Source organism: Ptychodera flava, chromosome 5 (genome assembly GCF_041260155.1).
Source record: "Ptychodera flava strain L36383 chromosome 5, AS_Pfla_20210202, whole genome shotgun sequence".
Lineage (NCBI taxonomy): Eukaryota > Metazoa > Hemichordata > Enteropneusta > Ptychoderidae > Ptychodera > Ptychodera flava.
In genome coordinates, this window is record NC_091932.1 from 26603146 (window position 1) to 26624539 (window position 21394).

The following is a 21394-nucleotide window of genomic DNA, read 5'->3' on the forward strand; positions in this document are numbered from 1 at the left end:
TGATCTATACGTCACTCGACAGGTATTGCTTTGTTTTTAACAAATAACGAAACTCTTGCACAAATATAAGGCATGCAGTTGAAATTCCTTCAAATTTTTGATTAATGACTATCACATTTACAGTTATCATCGACGAGGTGTAGTTGACGTATAAAACAAAATATGAGAAGGAATCATCGAAAATTATAGCTACTGTCTTTAAAGGCAATTTTTCATAGCAACTCAATTAAGTTTCATTGACATTTTCAAAATAATTATATTATTAGCCGCCCCTATGATTGCAATGGGAACACGTGCCATGGAAACAAACACCAATTTGTGTATTGAAATTGTGAATTTTCATAGCAATCCGATATTATTTGTGGGGGAGGGAGAAATTATGAATTTTTTAGCCTCAAATACTGCCATGCAAACATGTGTCACGGAAGTGAAAATGGTAGTTATCAAAGCTATTTCGAATGAACTTTGAGAAGAGAAAGACATTGTCAGTATGCTTGATTTTCTCATCGACAACATATTTGTTGAATTCGGGGGACACTAACTGTGCCCCCTTGCTTGCTGACTTATTTCTGTACTCATACGTAGCATAATTTATCCAGAACGTACTCAAACAGAAGAAAGGCTTTGTACCTAGAACTTTAAACCTAACATTTTCATACATAAACGATGTTATCTCAATTAATAAATCCAGATTCAGTGACTTTATGGCTACGATTTATCCTCCAGAAATAAAGATTAAATAAACTACAGAAACGGCCTCAATGTTTAACTAAACAAAAGTTTTGGCTAACCATAAATCATTCATAGATCATTTTAATATTGCAACAAAGAATGACCACAATAAGTTGCCTAGCTTGAGCTTGATATTAAAACTCCACAAAACACGTAAAATAGCTAGGCCTATCGTAGGGTCTCCAAAATTTCCAACAACAGAGTTATCGAAGATACTGACTCCTGTTCTTTAAACTGTTAAACGGGTAGTTCGGGCATACTGTGATGTTCTCTTTTCTCCCAGTGGTATAAATCAAATGTGGATATTAAAAAAATCCAAGGAACTCTTGGATAATTTGAAATCTAGATCTATTCCAAAAATAACATCTATTAAAACTTTCGATTTTTCTACATTGTATACCACAATACCACATTATAAATTAAAAGAACGCTTGAAAAATATTATCAACAAAGCATTGTTCTACAAAAACGGTTCACGTAGTTACAAATATGTTGTATTAGTGTATAATTCTGCATATTTTGTTACGAATACTGCAAATGCTAAAGTTTTTTATACCGTGAAACACATTATCAGTATGCTTTATTTCCTCATCGACAACATATTTGTTGAATTATTAGAACATATTTTCCAACAGCGCATAGAATTGATAAATACGATACCTATCTTCGACAAATAATCGCTGATGGCATCAGTTACATTGGGCCTTAGTTCGCGACCACTACCTATTTGACATATAGACTGATATATGGTGGGTTCCATATGTGCGACAGGATGCGCGTACTATTTTCGAAACACCTGACATAATTTATTGGGTTTTTTTTTTGCCAGAGGTCCGCAGATCTTGCTTTCATGAATTTGACTTTGTTGTATGTACCAGTTCTTTACTTTCTGTTCATTGCTGCTTTGTGTCTATGTTTATAAGAATGGACAATGTAATTTGAAGTTTGACCAAGTGTTATAGGATTATGGATGGGTATGATTGATTATTCTATTTTAGTTCCCTGAGCGGTTGGTATTAAAATGAATGGCATAGAAAAATATATAAGTTTTATCTAGTGCAATCCAAGAAACGCACATTTTTTCATTTTTTTATCAATCCAAACCATTTGCTCGGTATTCTGGGTATCCTCATGTGAGTTGTAATGTGGATCTTGGCCGTCCATAACTCTTACGAGTATCCAAAGGTCGTAAATAGCAAATTAAGCAGCGTTCTAGATAAAATTTTATCATCTCTTTTCAAAATTAGCTTAAATTTCAAAAAATTATTTCTTTCAAGTCGACCGACATAATACCTGCCCCGGTCAGAAAGGACGTGCTTAGATTTGTACTATATTTCATGTAAATAATAAGCGTTAAATATCGTCGTTATATTTAAAGATTTCTCGTTTTAGACATGTCAGTGACGAACAGTTTATCGGAAGCATGGTTGTCCATTGTCGTTTATCTCATTAATCATATAGTAGGTTTGCAGGTATTATTAAGTTGACAGTATAGGGTCTGTACGGACGTACCTGTAAAATTTGGGAGAATTTTCTAAGAACATGACAGATTTAAGTGTTCGCCCAGTCTGTATTGTACTCAACCTAATCGTAACTCATGATATCAATCACTTTATGTTTGTGACTTGTAAAATAAGTCCCCGAAAGTCCAAAATTTGAAAATAAAACTTTAACTAAAGGTGGATACATCAACAAGCTGGTAGTATTCTAAGTAGGAATAATTTGGCGCAGTACAAATCGCAAGGCACCTCAAAAATGCTTCATCCTTCTAAAGTGTCCGAGAAACCAGACAGACAGGACATTGGTAGCAAATCCTTTGATATTATCAATCATAAAGGTTCATCAAGAATGACAGAAGAATCATAAAGGTGACATGGGCAATGAAAAACACGATTGGAACTAATTTGAGATAATTGAATGGTTAAGTAATGTCAATTTAATCTGCAAATGCAATCTCATCTGCGTTTTTTTTAAGTTACACACTTGTGTTTGTGAGTAATTTGTATTATTGCAATATTTAGCTATGTGGCACGTAACACTTTTGAGAAATTTTAACAATATGAAGACCCAATCATCCCAAATAAGTTCCAATCGTGTTTAAAGTGAAAGTAGACACTTGGCAAAGTTAGCAATTAGTTCAAGAAAATAAAAATAAGAATGTTTACGTTAGGACATAAATGAAAAGGGAAATATCGGCAACGTTAACAAGAAATTAAGCCCTAATATAAATAAGGCAGCGTGACTGAATACAGTAAAATTAGAAAATAAGAAGAACTATAATTATTAAAATCAGATATAAGGTCGCATAAACTTGCGACAGTGTCTATTGAAACATATTTTGATCATCGTAAAAATCAGTGTAGTAAGTATTTCTTAATGATGCTAAAGTAAAAACAGACTTTCACTGGGCAAATACTTGATGTACGTATTTTGACGTATATGGAATACTAAATTAGTGGTATATGGAATGTATATCTTTGTATATTGAACATATCAATGCGTTGATATACGTAGCGTATATCTATGGAGATTATTATTTTTGTTTATCAAGCATTTTGCCTAGTGTTTGTGTCATTATTATCAATTGAGAAAATGGGTGCCTTTTTCTGACAAAGGTAAAGTTGAGACGCCGAAGATTTTGGCAACCGTGTATATGCTAAGATTGCTGCATGATGAGAAAATGAGAAAACCAGCAGCTCTCTAACATCATGGTGAGATATCACACACCTCCTAGATATTAATGAATTACTTATGGAAATGCGAATAATGTAATCTTAATGGCACACAAATCTGATGCCCCGGTGTAAACAATGAAAATTATTTCCCTTCTATGTAGTGTATTTGACATCAATGAACCTGATATCAAAAGTTATCGAAAGGCTGTTGTAGACAAAAACTCCACAGTGACTGAAGATGATCGTGATTTCATTGAGCTAATGGATGCCGTATCAGAGGGTAACGTTCGGGAAGTTGGGGAACTTATCAACAATGAGTCTTCTAAAGATGCTCGAAAAAAGGTATGTATTGGAGCATTTGTTTGTCATACAAAAAATGAAAATGTCGTTCCCGTTTTACGAGCAATACAAAATTTGTTAGTTCACTTCCAGTACTGATTCTCAGAAGCCTTCAGGTGCAATCTGGAATACTTGAAATATACCCCTTTTGGCATTTTTGCAGACCTACTTTATCAGAAAGCCTTTATATCAGGCTAGCGGAAGCAGGTTGTCTGCAATTACAATAGTGCTTTATATGGCCGTGAGGACCTGCTATAATGGTTACCATGGCGTAATTGTTAGGGGTACGTGTGCAATTGAATCATTGAATATATATCGGCTCTTCCAAGAAAAATGTATGTATAAAATTTAATTATCCAAAGTTACTCATTAGGGAGCATTTGTATTTTACGGGGAGGGCGCTTGTCGGTTAAAGTAAAGGGGTTGACGTTTACAAAACCGATTTTAGAGTGACATCTTGGGGAGGGTCATCATTTTTCTTGCATGAAAAATGGGTGAGGGTCACTCTTTTTCATGCAAACACTTTTAAAATGTCACTATTTTACACCCAAGGGCTTTAAGGTGCAAAGGGTTAATGAATCAAATCAAAGGGTTAATGAATCAAATCACATGATTGGGTGGGGGTTTCACATTTTAGAATTGATAAATGGGGAGTGTCAAATTTTAGAAATTTAATTTGGAGGGGTTCTTGCATTTCATTCGTAGCTTATGTTCAATGGACACCCCACCCATCCATGAAAAAAACTAATGCTTCCGTGGGATGTGGGTTTTATTTTGGTCCCCTGAACAGTAAAGTCAAATGTCAAAGTCACTTTCAAAACGAGAGGTGAATGCGAATATGTTGTGACATTTTTGCATAGTAATCACCTAATGATTCTATTTACTGTGGGGTAAATTTACTCAGGAGTCTGTAAATAAATATTCCGAACAGAGTGTGTTTATAATACGGTGTCTTCAATCGGGTTCGAACTCATAACATACGGCGGCCAGTCACGTAGCGGCGAAGCCACAAACAGAAACCCTCGGCCAAATTCCCACTCTCAAAATAGAGTTTTTCAATAACCGCGCCAAGTTGTTACAATTTGTCTGATTGCGACGCCTCAACACGCTGTAGAGTTCACGAAGCACTCACGCTTAAACTGGACGAAAGACTGCCTCGGGGACAATTCTCAGCGGAGCTATAAAAACCCGGGATAGAAAATACGGTGTTTTCTATGGGGTTCGAACGCACACTATACGGTGACCAGTCATCTTGCTTCGAGAATTTTTAGTTGCTTTAGGCTGCGTTCACAAAATAAAAACAGGGGGACTGGAGGAATTCAGGGGAATTCGAAAATTGTTGGCGTAGTAGAGATGGGTACTTGAAAGTTTTGCACAACCTGTTGGGGGGAACTGAAAATTAGTTAGTGCCCTTTTACCTTTTTTTCTCTTTTCTTTTTATAATTATTACACAAAAAAACGTTACTAAGACAGGACAAGAAACACGAAACAAAAAAGGCAACTAATCAAATAATGAAAAACATGGTTCCAGTCTAACAATACTTTTTCATAATATTTTCTTCCTTGTCTTAAATTTATTTGTTTTTCCTTATTATACAAATCTCGTATTTCAATTAGAAAAACATTGAAAGTTGGACTAGACATCTAAAGTTTACTTTTGTAAATGTAATATTTACCGTGCAAGATTACTAAAATATAACAGAATATTATAGCTTAGACGTGTGTTTCTAACACCAAAAAGGACGTCTTTAACAATAAAGTTGATATTCTCCTTAGTAATATCTTTCCACCAAGTCATCACTTCTTCCCAGAAGGAAGCGGAGAAAGCACTATTGTAGGGAAAATGCTCAGTTTTCTCTTCAAAAAGTTTACAGAAACTACAAGCAGAGTTATCAAGTTTATCAATTTGAAAAAGTATAAAAATTGTTACACACCACATTATTAAAGATTTTGAAACTCTATGACTTTCATATTTTTACAACTTGTCCTGGTACCGTATAAAAATAATTCCATTCGTAGTCAAAAATATTGTAACGAATTGAAAGTTTCTGTTTCGCTTTGAGTAATTTTGTAGCGTTTTTGTTTTAATCAACCTTCAGTAGATAAATTTAGCAGTAACATTTTTCAGAGGTACAGAGCCTGATGCATGTTTTATAAATGACAAAGACAAAGGCTTATGTTGGTCTAACTTTTCCAAGGCTTGTTGTTTAATTATAACGGGAATAGCTGATATTAGGTCCATCCACTTATACCTATTTATATGACAGGGCTCGAAATTAACTTTTTCCCTGGTAGTCCACTTGGGCTACCATTTTCTGAAGTTGGTAGTCCAGTGACAATAGCTGATAGCCCATGCATATTTTAGTTTAGGGATATTGTTTTTCATTAACCAGACAAGAAAAGGCAGTTTTTCGAGATTCTGCCCATGAAATGAATTTTCTAGTCATTTGATGTGAATACTTACACACCTAGTACAAAAAGTAAACAGGCATAAGACCCCCCCCCCCCCGAAAAAAACGTTTCTGGTCCTTGAAATTCAGCAAAAGTGAAGCGGTGACGCGGTTTTCTTTTCTTTCTTTTTTTTTTCTTAACAATGCTGGTTTGGCACTGTTGATACAACAGTTACTATCTTTTATCACTGGCTACATAATACTTCCGTTTTCTGTTTAGTATTTTTGGACATGCAAAAAGGGATAGCAAGGATAGCTGTACAGATTATTATGTAACCAAAAAAAGGGCCATGACGAGCAGGTTCTGAAATGACACACTCGCTGACCAGAAACGATCTTTTTTGGCCTAATGGAGAACAGTGATACTCAAAAGTTTGGTGATCTATTGACAACTTGTTTCATTCTCACAGTTGTATGAAAATTTTGACAGTCGCCATGAGAACGACCACGACCGTCGAGACTAGACATACTGTAGCAGTGCTAAAATAGACCATGGGCTTTCTGTAGGGAGGAGGTATATTGCCCGTGATTGATACATTATGATCAAAATGCATTTTCATTGACCATCACTTCAAGTGCCTGTCATTCAAGTACGTCAGTTCAGATATTGGACATTGCACACCAAGTATTGACGGAATTTTATGTCACGGTCTTTAGTAGTCCGTGTGGGCTACCATTTCATGGATTTCGGTAGCCCCAGGGGAAAGTTGGTAGTCTGTGGACGCGGAACAAACGCTAATTTCGAGCCCTGTATGACTATTACTAATACCTCTACGGCTGATGGCTTGAAATGTTAAAGGACGGCAGTGTTCATCATAAACACCTTTCACATACCATATTCAAGCTTTTAAAAAATTTTTTGTAAAATACAGAACAGCCGTCGATGCGAATATCTGTATCATTCCAAAGAAAGTGTGGATATGTGGGCACATGCACTTTTTTCCAAACAGAAAGTACCTCTGTAAAACACTCAGGCAAACTTTGAAAAACGTCATAACTGAAATTACAATAAAATACAAGATCTCCATATGCAAAAAAGATAATGGCGACAGAATATTTCCAAATAGAAATGATTTTGCCATCTGAAAAGCGTTGAACCCATGATATTCTGGAGGCTTCTATGATAGTTTCTATGTCTGGCATTTTTAAACCTCCTTCTTGATAATCATCGATTATTGTTGACATTTTTACAAGAGGTTTCTTGTGATTCCAGATGAAAGAAAAAAAAAATCATGTCGTTTACAGAATTAAGGAATGAAATAGGCACTGAAAGTACAGATGCTCTATCATAGTAATTTTGAAATTACAAATGTTTTCACAACTAAAATACGACCATAAATAAATAAATAGTGTCAACTCCGACCATATAGCGATACATTGATATTTTTAAGTAAGTTTTAAAAATTACAATCCAGAGTGTCCTGTTCATTGTAAGAAAAAAGACACCAAGTGCTAGGACATGTTTGTGTGACCACTTAATACCAAAAGGCTGATCTGTACTGTCTCTAAGACTTCCAAGCCACAAACCTTCAGCAAACGAACTGCTGACTGTATGTCAGCTAAAATAGAAGTTGAGTCGTCTGCGTACTGAACATTTTTTGTACTGTTACAATGTACACTGACTCCTCTTGTTTGTTTGTCAGAGAGAATTGAAATAGAGAGGATTTCAAGACCTATTACAAAAAGATATGCAGACAGAGGGTCGCCTTGTCGAACACCTCTTGTGAACTCAAAATAATCAGACGTGATGCCATTATTTAAAGTACAACTTAAAATATTTGAATAAAAAACTGAAATCCCTATAATAAAGGACGAGCCAAAACCAGAATGGTGCAAACATGTTTTTAGATGTGATATGTCGAACACCATTTGTGAACTCAAAATAACCAGACGTGATGCCATTATTTAAAGTACAACTTGAAATATTTGAATAAAAAACTGAAATCCATATAATAAAGGGCGAGCCAAAACCAAAATGGTGCAAACGTTTTTTTAGATGTGATATGTCAAGGCTGTCGAAAGCTTTTTGAAAGTCTAAAAAAAGTAACAGACCTGGTAAATGATTGTCTTTTGTGTATTGCATAACATCTAAAATTGTACGAATAGCAGTATGTTTCTTGCTAAAAGCAGATTGCAGCATATTGACGTTTTAACCATGCAAAAATGTTCTTTCGTTTCGGGTGATTACGTAATCCTCGGCAATTCAGAGAAACGAACTTACATTTTACCATCTAAATGTCTGGAAGATGGATTTGTAAAGCATAGTACTTTGAAACCTTATGAAATGTTGCCTGACAGAAAACATGAGAGCAAACAGAAACAAAGACAAGCAACAAGACCAAAAGCAACGCAAACCGACGGCACAAGCAGGAAAGGAGCAGCAGCCAAAAACACCAGGAAGCCCCTTGAGATATAAATGTCCTTCAAAAACAAAATCTTATACTCACAATTACTTGTGCTTACGTCTACGAAGCGGACCGGCTTGGACTGTTTAGCTTTCTTGATAAAGGATACGCCGGCATTTGTCCATGCACTGTGCCACTTTCGCTCTTTGACAAACTTTCTAGCAGTGTGAAAGGTATCAGCATTTTTCCTCGCTAAATTTCAATTGATGAGTAAAGCTTATCTTTCAGTATTTATATTTCCTAGTTTAGTTCTTGCAAGGTATATCTTTCTGTTTGTCTTACATGATTTGAGTTCAGCGATTATGACTGGAAGCACTTGAGATTTGCGTTTTATGGGGTGGCAAATGTCAATGTCATCTTCGGTGATTTTTACATCTGTCTAGCTGGCGATCTTTAGAGTAACTTGTTTAGCAACGTTAACTGAGCTTTCTGCCAACTTCACACCAGAAAGCTATATGCAATACTTTCTGCCGTATTGTTCTAACCTGTTCATTTCTTCACGTGTTTACCTAGTTTCTCGTCAGCTTTCTCCATTCCAAATCCAGAACAGATATTTTATCTTCTTGTCGTTAACAGTTTCCTCCATGTAGCTAAAGGCTTCACCAAGATCAACAATTTCTACTCGAAGTTCACTTATTGTTAACTCAAATTTATCTGAAAGTTTAGTGTAAAGTTCTTCCAGTGACATACCACCACGTTGAACAGCTGCCGATGTCGCCATTTTGCGTCTTGATCCTTTGTTCCCTGTTACAGGCACGTTTGATTCTGTTTCTATCGAAGTTCCCTTTTACCTTTACACTTTCCAATTCCAAGGCTTGTCGAGTAATGCAATGAAAAATGAGTAACATATTAATGTAAACCAATTTTTCTAATATTTGTTATAATTAAACAAAATTAATCATTTTATCACGTTTCATGACTTTTATCGAAAAAATCTAAACATGTATGATTTTTCGTAAAAGAACCTGAAGCAAGTGGGCCAAGTAACGGGGCAGAAGCTGCAACTGTTGATATATTTTTTTCGATATTTCTGTGCAATATATCAAACACAGTTTCTTGCTTTCTCCCTACAGTATGCTGAAATACAGAATAATGTTTGTCGACAAAGCTTGTACATCGTATATACATGTGTATTGGATGATAATTGAATTAGAGTTCAGACAAAAAGTCATTTGTCAATGATGCATGTACGGTGTTGGCAAGCTGAATACAAGACAGCTCAACATGCTATAGGGAGTAGAACAAGAACAGTTGTATAAACTGAACAAAATATTGTCAAAATAATCAAAGTTAATACGGCTACTGCCTTACTACTGCAGAGTAACTGTCACTGCATATCGGCAGTAACAGAGATACCTCTGACTGTCATGTAGTTGAAGAAGAGTTTGGGGTCAAATGAAAGTCATGACAGTGAAATATACTTGTACACAAGATAAGACCAGAGAGCAACAAATGATATGGAAGACAAGGAAACTTGAAATTTATTAAGGCTTTTTGAATTCTGATATTTAAGGATAATCAAATATTAAAGGAAAAAAGATGCGGTCACCATGCTCGATTTTCTAAATTTTCTTATTCCCATTTTAAACAACACAAAAGTAAAACTTTGAACAGTAGAGACTAAACGAAAAAGTCTGTGACTGAAAGGAATTGTTTATTTTCTACCAAATTTACCATTATTACACAACAAAATTTTTAGAGATTAAAAGGTTTATTTTATTGAAAATTTAAACATTCCAGTCACTGGACAAAATGCTTAATATGCGCTTAGCATATTTACGTATATTTACGTATATGGAACACAATATTAAATGCATACGCAATGTATATCTTTGTGTATGGAACATTCCAATACGTTGATATGCGTAGCGTATTTCTATGCAGATCATGAGTATTCGTAATGCAGATCTTTGAACACTAAGTGTACACTGTAGTTTTGCATTTTATTAGTACGTACGTGTATACTTAACGTATTTTACACATGTACAGAATCATGTTTATTGTTGTATATCAAGCATTGTGCCCTGTTAGTTTTGTCACTTTTGAGCAGCATTTAAGTCATATATGTCTCGTACTATTGAAAACAAAAGTTTGGTGAGATCACTAAGTTCAGTTTTTCACTATATGATAATTTGGCAAAACGTAGCCAGGATTTCACAATTTGCATACTCTCTCTTGCATGCTCGCATGTAGATGTATAATATTTACATATATACATATGAAGTGCTTATTGAATTGACTAGTTTTTTCTTACTCAATTTTTCTCACAGCGGAAAACATACAGAGGAATTACAACTTCAGCACTTCAAATGGCCGCGGAGAATAACGACTTTCCGATGGTTGAGTTGCTATTCGATAATCCTTTGGAAGGTCAGATTGGTAGGTTGTAATCAGTGTTCATTGCAAATTGTCACATAGACTGACTTTGGTAAATTCGTTAGTTGGTAGGTTAATGGATTGACTCAATTGGCTGTTGGCTGATTTGGTTTATTGAGTGAGTGAGTGAGTTTATATATATATATATATATATATATATATATATATATATATATATATATATATATATATATATATATTATATATATATATATTATATATATATTATATATATATATATATATATATATATATATATATATATATATATATATATATATATATATAATGAGTAATTTAATCGCATCTCAGTTGGATTATTGGAAGTCTTTTAAATGGTATCGACAAGAGTCAGCTCGTACGCCTTCAATCACCTTAGAGTGCTACAGCTTGCGTTGTCGCTTGTACTCACAAATCGACTGCATCCCATCGGCAATAATCAGTTTACACGTAAATGTTCTGTTCACAATTTTGTTGACGACTTTTAAGCCAGTCTTCCATGTTTCATCACTATATGTCATTGATCTGCCAGATCTAAGATCGAGTTAGTTGTGTTTTTGAGTACAGAATTATTCTCATATGTTGTTCCAGTTTTATTCATGAATATTTTTCTTTGATCGTGTGGAAGATGGTGAATGTGCTACACGAACGTTTACTTGCAAACAGACTGACTGACTATATAACCAATTTGAACATCTCAAATAGTTACATCGCTGCGAAAATTATCGAGGGTAACATTAACAATGTTAGGTTTGCTAAGGGAAGAGGTCATTCTCAATTAGGCGGTACCGCCGGATACCTCCCGCAGTATACCTCTACTTCGCTTACCGCCTGGATTAACGGCGCTCAGAGACCGTGAATATTCATGAGAAACTCATTACCGCGGGATGGAGGTGAAACATTAACACCTTTACTACTCATAACGATCACGGTAATACCGCGGGCACACCGGTAAATGGCCTGAACGGCTGTACTAAACCACCGAGAAACATAGACAGAGTGGTGACGGCTATTGTTTAAGGCGTGAAGCGGTTACGTAAGCAATCCATGTTTGCCTCGCCTCACGAAGCTCTTGTCTCTCTTTTCCGAAGAGTGCCGACCATGCACCCTTCGGTAACTTACGGATTTTCAATAATTGTTAAGCGAATGTATGTTCGACAAAGTTTGTGTTGTTGTTGTCGTGTGGTGCTGATAGGAATTGATGTGCTGGCGAAAACGGGAGTGTTTTGAGCTTCAGGAAAGTTAGTTTTACCGTTTTAAAAATTCCTCTCATATTTTTATGAATATATAATGAGTGTGTTTGAACCAAATTTGAAAGTCATTTATCGATACTGTCTGGTTTTACTCAATGGTTTACGACGGTCAGTCATACTGTCTTTTACACGTGCGTCAAGGAAGGACATGTTTATGAAACTGCTGGCGTGTTATGTTTTGATTGGCGTGAAGCAGTGTTTCTGGCCTGAGAGCTCACAAAGTAACTATGGTTGCTACGCGACTGGCAGTACGATGCCATCTCGTCGTATTTTTCGCATAATCTCGTGTAATTATCAACCACACTACAAACAAAGCCTCCAAAAAGTTTAACACCTTTGAAGCTCATTTTAATATAAAAAGCCAATAGTCTACCGAGACGACCATGGAACAAAACGCATGCAAGTGTTGCCACTCTGTCTATGTTTCTCTGTGACTAAACAGAGGTTGTAGTATTTTATTTTTTTAGAGAGAGAGAGGGAGAGAGAGAGAGAGAGAGAGTGTGTGTGTGTGTGTGTGTGTGTGTGTGTGTGTGTGTGTGTGTGTGTTGCGTATGTTCACTTCCGAATTCCGCCTGTAAAATATTGCAAACTGAAGGCCAAAATACCTAAAAAAGGTGCAATTCAGAACACCCAATCACAAATAATTAGTTCACGATTGTAATATTAAATGTAAAGTTCAAGCACGGTCCCTTACAGAGAGACCGTGGTTCTAGTTACGACACCCAAAATTTGTTCGATTTGTGCGAGATCGGGAAGTAAAACTGTACTCGGGTTGCACATCGGCAGAGTGAGACCATTCCGTGATAGCAAATATCGACATTGCCTTGGGGGACAGTTTTTCGTCTAATTTTCATCCACATTTGATGGCAGCATGAATGCTCTTGCACCTGATAAAGAAGGCAGTGAAAATACCAGCAAACTACCACCGACGTATTTCCGTGTAGTTTGAAAAACCTAACTTTCTGAATGCGGGGTTGACATAGGGCGTTCGTCGTGATGCTATGCCTGGTGGAGCACGGGGGTGACAGAGTGTACGCTATGCGATCACTTCGACCAGAGTTACATCTCGATTATTAGATTGTGTTGTAATTGTCATTTGCGCCGACAAATTTTAGCAAATACGGATAGTTTTGAAATAATAATTCAACTCAAAAGATTCAACGACTGATAATTGAACACTTTCGTAATAAACTCGGAAATTTTGGCAGGTCTTGGCTGTGCTGATAGAACGTCGAAAACTCGTGAACACGGTCGTCCTTTTAGATGAAAAAACACATAAGGTCTGATCACTGAGTTAGAAGTAAAAACGAGAAGTAAAATCGTCTTTTCAAGGGCATAAAGAATAAATTCCTTTGATTACTTTCCTAATTTGTGCTTTGAGGTATGGTTTTCGCGTATCGTCTGCTGCAGTTTGCTTGATGTATCGTGACCTGTCCTGTGACTTCTGTGACTTCTATACTCGAGTGCAACTTGATCAGAAGATTTACACAATCTCGATCGCCAAACTAATGACGTACTAAGTAGCGCGGTTTTCCGCGGGCTCATTATGCATGCAAGCTCATTAAAAGCTGCTAACTGCCTTACCGCCGGTCCCTCCAGGGTTAGAGGTATACCGCGGGAGGTATTGGCGGTACCGCCTATTTGAAAATGACCTCTTCCCTAAATTAAAACAATAATTATCACAAAATCTACATTATAATAATCCGGAAGTATGGAAGTTTCAACTATTTTGTGCTCTTTGTAAATGCATTTTCACTTCTTTAGAACCTCCAAAGACAAATTCTTGTTATTTACAATATTTATAATATTTCATCTTTCCTCACAGAAGGACCAATCGACCAAAGAGTGAGCTTACAGAGTGCACTTTCAAGTCCCGCTTATATATGCATTTCATACCTTCATTCACAAACGAAAAATGGACAGAAGGTAAATGTATAATATTATTTCTGTTAGAACAGACAATAATGTTTTGCATTTGAGCATTTGGTTCTTCTTCTTCCCACACAGCAATACCAATAATGATTTCGGAACGCTTCGTTTATATGCCTATCGCATAGCTATATAAAGTTGTCACAAGACTGCCCCTTATGTGGCATTCCAATACCTGTAACTGAAAAGAAAAGTACAACATTTAAAAAAACTCAAGCACTGTTTAGGCAGTTTAAGTCGGACCTATAAGAGGGTACTAGGGTCGTAAGGTTCAGAGAGTAACACAATTTATCTGTCCTTATATCTCATCGGGTGTTTTTTTAAAGTACTCTAAGTGAAACATATTGAACAAACGAGGCGTAGTCTTCAGTTAATGAAATATTTAGGGAGAACTATAATGACAGGTGAGTAAAATAATATTGAATTATAATAATGAACACAAAATGTTAATGTCAGTGAGCACTATGGACCATTTTTCATTTTCAAGTCGACGAGACAAGCACATGAAGTCATGTTTTTGCTACAAATACACTGACCGATCTCTTACTTGTGGCTCAAAGTTTAAAGACCCAATAGCTGTATCTTTCAGCATTACTTTTGTGATTTTACTTTCAAACTAAAACAAGTTCGCGGGAATTTAATCATTAAGGGATGTTTATGCAAGTATAATAAACTGTCCAGTGGGACTGCATGTGCAATTTGAGCAAGATAATAAAAGTTTGCACAAACGTAAAATGGCGCCCTCATGCAAATAAAGCGAAAATATTGTTCGTCGTACATATATGCATTTGAATCCTCAAAGAAGCAACAGATTAGTCCAAAATAATATACTGTGCTGATCTTCCACTGGGGCATCATTGAAAACTGGTAATATTACAAACAAAGTTTGTACTATTACCAGTTTTCAAAAATGGCGGGAAATCAAAATAACGGTTGAAATTTAAATTTACTTGTCCATGTTTTCAAAGGTAAAAGACAGTATCCTTTAAATTTGTAGAATTCAATGAAAACCAGAAAAAATAGCAAGCATTTTTCAGGTTAACAAATTTCAAGAGTTAAAGCTTCAGGGGCTTTAAGGAATTTGGTGACGTTAAGCTCTTGATAGAGAGTGGCACGAGTGTCGTTATTACTTTTCCATAGTCAAGATAACTTAGCTCTATTTTTCAAGGTCAGACGTACATTTTCCTTAGGCTCAGCATAGAGGATGTGTTCATTGTCCTTGAAGCAAACAATGATTTCTGCCAAGTAGAGATTCATAAAAATTGCTCTTGATAGAAGGTTTTCTTTATATTGTAAAAAGTACCATCAAATTGCCACACTTCAGCTCACGCTCTCGTCTTTTTCAATTTTTTCATATCAATGGTCGTGTCAGATATTACCACCATCTTCATATGCAATTTTTAAAAGCTTTTGAAGCCAGAACACGGCTATTGCACTCACTATTCAACCCAAATTTTCTTTGCAAAGACTTTCTGTTTTCTTCATCGGACGACAATCGCTTGTGTCGCTCCTCTGATGGGAATTGTGCCACTCTATGAGACTGACTCTCCCAAGCATATTTTCATCAAATCTTATGTCAAGGGACAAACAGCTAGATAAATGTGATAAATGTTAACACTGCATCAAAACGGAATAATACAGATAAATTCACACTAATCACTTGCCTGTATTATAGAATAATACACGTGAATTCAAATGAATCCACAGGAATACAGGCTTGCTGGATACAAGCAATGTATTCTTGACTGTATTCATCTGTATATGCACTCTTCAGCTAAAAAAAAGGCAATAATTCACGCTAATAGAGTAAGTATTATAGGGTTTTCATGCAGTGTAATAAATAAATACATGTTAAAATAAGAGTTATGCGAATTGCAGTGTACTTTTCTCTCGACACAAAAAAAACTTGGCTAAATGGCAGTGTTTCTTTTAACACTACACGATGATCTGTTCAGCTTCTGGGGTTTCAGACTAAATCGCTCTGATGATTGTTATAGTTCTGAAGGAAGAGGGATGAGTGGCTCAGAATAACACTGATATGTTCTGATGTGGATGCTGTTCCTCAGTTCTGCTGTACGGACATCACGTGTTTAACACTCAAATGTCGGCCTTTGTGTCTACAAGATAATTCCTAGCGATTGTTCTGTCAGCTGTTTGCATCCTTCGATATACAACTTCAACGTAACTACATAAATCAGAAGTGAAATTTGCATCCATTCTGAAGCGTTTGTCCTAAATGCACTGCAAGAGTTTTGTCAGTGTTGACTTTTATCACATCAACTTCGTGACTGTGCTTCCTATATTTTGTCTACATGTCACCTGTCCAACCTGGGGTTAACAAAGATTCTCGACCAATGTGAATCAATCATGAACTTACCGCTATGTTTCTCGTTCCCATTCTGAGAGGTCGGATCACATGTCTTCTTTCACTCAAGTCTATAAATAAACCCTAGAGGTTTTATAGAATTGATGGTCTAATGAGTCTTTTATACAGCTTCAGGGCCGTCTTGAGGTTGCAAACTGCTTATTATTCATCGGATCTTCCGATAACCTTGATGATTACATTTTTACACTTATAATCTTAAAACACAAGTAATTTAACTGGTAACAGAGAATTTCAAGCAAAAAGCTCCTAACATCATCCAAATCAGAAGCTATTTCCAATAAGCATAGTGTTAAAATTCGGAGCCTTTGCGGCAAACTAAGTAATAGCACGTAAAATGAAGTCTACAAAGTCAGCAAAGCAATGATGTCTTTATGCAATGTGACACTATTGTAATCGGCTTTAAGATCAGATTATAAAGAAATCAATTATCAACATAAATGAAAAGGTAATAAAGAAGTAACATCACACGTAATGAAATCGAACAGAAACTCTGCAGCAAATCGACAACCACAACGTAATCCTTTCGTTGAGGCATTTTTGCCACAAGCAGTAGTCTTTGTTGTGTTCGAAAAATTTCCCAGAAAGCCGTCATATACAAAATAAGAGGCTCGCGGAAAAGTACTGGTGTTGTTCATACTCTCTGTCAGTTCCTTCGTCATTGTGCTGATCTCTTATATAAAAGTTTTGAGGATATGGTCAGTATAAGTTTCCCCGACTTCGTCGTGCAGTCTTGTTTCAAAGTGTCTATTATCAATTAATAACCCGAGTGACTGAGTGGGTATCGGCATACCGCCCTTGCTCCAGTCTTTAGGGAAAGCTTGAAATGTTTGAAATGTCTTACCATACAATGGTTACAAATTTCCAAAATCCTACCATACCAGTTTGCATATCGTGCCATTAAGTCTGATATCTAAAGAACTTTTTTTCAATATTTTCTTCATCTAGATAATGCCCCAATGGTAAATTATGCGAAAGTGCTCTCTTGATGAAGCTTGCTTAGTTACTGACTTTTACCGACCGTTATATCAGCCTCGTTGCGTTCATATTTTATCTGCGAATCAAACATAGTTTATCATATTTCCTTTTGCATGGTTTTGAAGGGGTCCGTTACTGCCTTTACATTAATAATTTTTGAACGTTACATTGGCTGTTCTGTTGGTTGGCAAAAATAATCGGTAAAAGGAAGAAGAGAATTCTATAAATCTGTGAAATGTTGTGAAATACACAATCTTGGACTATATTTAAGGAAAATGAAAATATGTTTTTAGTTTTCAGAAAGATGGCTGGCTCAATCATTTCTGGCGCTGTTGCCTGAAGACCTTTGTCAGAAATTGTAATTTACAATACAAATTATGCAACACTAAAATGGGTAGTTGCTGTTATGTTAATTTTACTTACAAAAAATATTTACCCTGACGTCCGACTTTTCAATTTTTTTCGCAAGACGTAAAAACGTATAACATGTAACAGTGTGCACAAATGTCTCTATATCTCTTTTCTCCATAAAGGGGAATTTAAGGCTATTTTGTGGGCTAAATTTTGATATACCTGAAGGTTCTGACCAATATAATCTACCTTTCTAATCACTTGCTGTGTGCGTTCTCTTTCTAATCGTGTTAATGGACTAAGTATAGTTTGGTTTTTCCTTCTCTTCCTGAGAGGTGTATCATAGCAGACAGTATCTTTGTCAACCTTACTTTCTACAGCGTCTTCATTCAATAAAAAACACGAAAATAAAAACCAAACTTCGTCCATTGAACAAGCAATAGAAATACAAAGAACATCATTCCCAGCAGCCAAGGAAAGTTTTTCTTGATAACTTATGCGGTTGCATAGCAGGCTAACAATAAACGTGACATTCTGCTTTTAAAGTAGTACTTGCTTCTTTTCATTGACTTCAAGTGATGTTCCAGGCCTATTCGCGATTATATTGATGTGTGTTCTCTGGTCTTGTGTCCCCTTTCTATGATACTTAGTTCATGTAGGCTTCCACTTTGTACACAGGATAATAAATCGCATTTCCTGCAGGATGCTTTTGAAAGGTCCAAACAACTTACACAGCTGGTCAGTGTACTGGATTACACGGTTTGGAAGGTAATACGTGTTGAGATTTTTCTGACTTCAGTCGTCTGTAATGGTTATTGAATCTTAATTTTAATGGAAATGTGTATATTCAAATTAGCATTTTGTTTTATCTCTGTGAAATGCTTCGAGCAGGATTTTATGTCCAATGACTTTGATAAATTGACAATCGATCATCACTTCTCAAATGTTGGATATATTATTTTTTAACCAAAGGAAACTCTTGAAAGACTTGAAGAAAATCTCACTATGTTCACCGTAGAAATACTGAACTCTTGCATCACAGTTGATGAAGTTGGCAAGCTACTGGAAGGTGAAAATGACAACAGTCGTCAAGATTACTGCAACCATTTTGTTTGCGATCGGGTGAACAAGGAGTTATCACTCGCCAACAAGGCCATAGAAACAAAACAAAAACGGGTAAAATGTACATTGTTTTATTTGCACTTATTTTAAGTGCTATTGCTGCATTGAGTTGACACAGTCCCATCGTTATTGACATAACATTGTACAGCTTTCGTATCCTACGCTTCTATATTCAATTTTGTGTTAAAATGTTCCTTTTTGAGATACTGCGAAACGGGAAACTTATGAAACCAGGAAGTTTGACTTATCAAGCATTGTCGTGTATGTTTTTAATGTGTTAATAAAACTTTCGGAATTATTTTTCTCTCTTCACAACAAAATGCAATTTTAAGTATTCACAGTTAGGTGAAAAAATGTCATTCCATCCTATTGACATTGGTTCAAAATGGGGTACATGCTTGTATTCGGTCCCCACATGGTAGAGGTATATTTATATATTTATATTCAATGTACATTCATGGAAGTTGTTGCGTAATCAGGCCTGGTCGAAATTGAATGAGATTGAGAAGATGAATTCATTTTGTATTTTTCTTGTATTTTAGATTGTATTTTGTATATTTGTATATTTGCATTTAATCGTCGTTTTCCCTCTGCTAGCATTCGCTTTCCTTAAATGGACAAGGTAATAATGTATTATACTTCTCAGTTTATTGTACAGGAGAAATGCCAGCACTTCTTCAAGCAAGAATGGTTGCGTGGGCAGCCGGGATGGGCAAAGAAGAAAGGAAAGCTGTGGAGCTCAATTTACCTGTTTTATAGTATTTTCGTCTTCGGCATAATTTGTCAATTGATTCCAGTACAACTTTTCTACTGTAAAGGCAAAGTGCTTCAGAAATTCTTCCACAGTCCTAAAACGGCTTTAATGACCCATTACTTCACTTATGCATCGTTTCTTCTTTTCTTCTTTATTTATGATATTTCAGTTGATTATCAAATAAATGATAATCAGATTGTTGTGGTGTCGAACATAAATTACTGGCCTATTCTTATCATGTCCTTAATTTGGTTTGGAGTGCTTATCATCGATGAACTTGTAGGAATACTCGAAGAAGGCTTTGAATATTTCAAAAGCTACTGGAACCTTTTGGATTTTTTTATTTTTACCTTTTTTGTAGGAAGCGTTATTTTGGGAAACCCGTTGTTTTTCGGTAAAATCTATCAAAATCCGTACACATGTATTATTCTCAGTAAATTAGCTTCCCTCAGCTTCATCTTTGCTTTGCTTCGCTTATTGAAACCTTTGTACTTGTCGCATTTGTTAGGTCCAATGTTGATCATATTTACTGATATGAGGCATGAAATCTTTCGCTTTCTTATTATCTTTGGATATGTTGTTCTGGCATTCGCACTTGCCATGTATTACTTCTACGTTGACCTTGGCTCGGACCAATCAGGTTACGCTGAGTAAGTGCACAATGTAATAGTTTAAGTCTTTCACTATTTCAGTTTCCTTATTATTATAATACCAAATGGGTAGTATTATACCTACTAGTTGACTACAATTATTGCAGGTAAAATCATAAACTTTAAAAACGGAAGGACTGGAAACTGCCGGCAAAGATCAAGGAAACTTGCGTGTTTACCCGTACGATCTGGGTTATAATCCTCTGCGCAGTTATGTAAACGCAAAACACGGCACGTGATGACACAGTGACGTCTTGGCAGCACTGGAGCTACACAGAAGACGCTATACCTGTGCTGTCGAGTCAAGTCGCGTTCTGTTCCGGGGTCTAGTTCACGTTGTTTTCAAGGATTGTATTACCCATTGATTTTTACAGACAATTTTGCTACCATTTTCGACAGATGAGTCACTATTAGGTATATGTATTGCTGTTGTTTTTTTGTAATTCCCGTCAATTCATGATCGAGTCGGCAAAGTTAATTTTGCAATCTTATCATTGTACGCCCCTGATAACTCTTCCGTTTTTTTCTGATTCATGTGTAATGCTGAAAGCTTGAGCATGCGCTGATCGCAATATTGTAGTGATTAACATAATCACGCGTCTGACAAGTCTCTCAAATCACGGGAATTTCCGTGAGCTTGCGATACGAGAGATAAACAGTTACGTTTGTTTATGTTAATGAGTGTTCAAGTTTTTCACGGATTATAACCAGGATAACATGAAAGAAAATAGGTAGTTGCCTTTCCTTCCGTATTTAAAGTCTATGGTAAAATAGTCCAAACTATAGAAAATATAATTGGCGATGAGGATGGCATTTAGGTCTCAATAAATCATGTTCGGGTCAGTAATGTTCCGGCAAACGGGCAAGATAGGTATTTAAATGACAGGTACAACCTAACAAGAGGAGGCTAACTCATTATTGCAAGTCCATTTTGATATCAATATTGATTTCATTTAGCAGAATTATTTAAAACAATCGCCATCGTAATTTCACTTGG

At 36.0% G+C, this 21394-nt stretch overlaps 1 protein-coding gene across 1 annotated transcript in view; it reads left to right on the plus strand.

Annotated features, from left to right (window-relative positions):
- LOC139133389 (short transient receptor potential channel 4-like) overlaps positions 1 to 21394 on the plus strand; it is a 70644-nt gene that overhangs the window by 26614 nt on the left and 22636 nt on the right. Inside the window, exons 3-8 of the mRNA XM_070699947.1 lie at positions 3569 to 3749; positions 10872 to 10980; positions 14056 to 14156; positions 18550 to 18639; positions 18844 to 19047; positions 19640 to 20397. Coding sequence (XP_070556048.1) covers positions 3569 to 3749; positions 10872 to 10980; positions 14056 to 14156; positions 18550 to 18639; positions 18844 to 19047; positions 19640 to 20397 — 1443 coding nt within the window. The remainder of the gene's footprint in view (positions 1 to 3568; positions 3750 to 10871; positions 10981 to 14055; positions 14157 to 18549; positions 18640 to 18843; positions 19048 to 19639; positions 20398 to 21394) is intronic.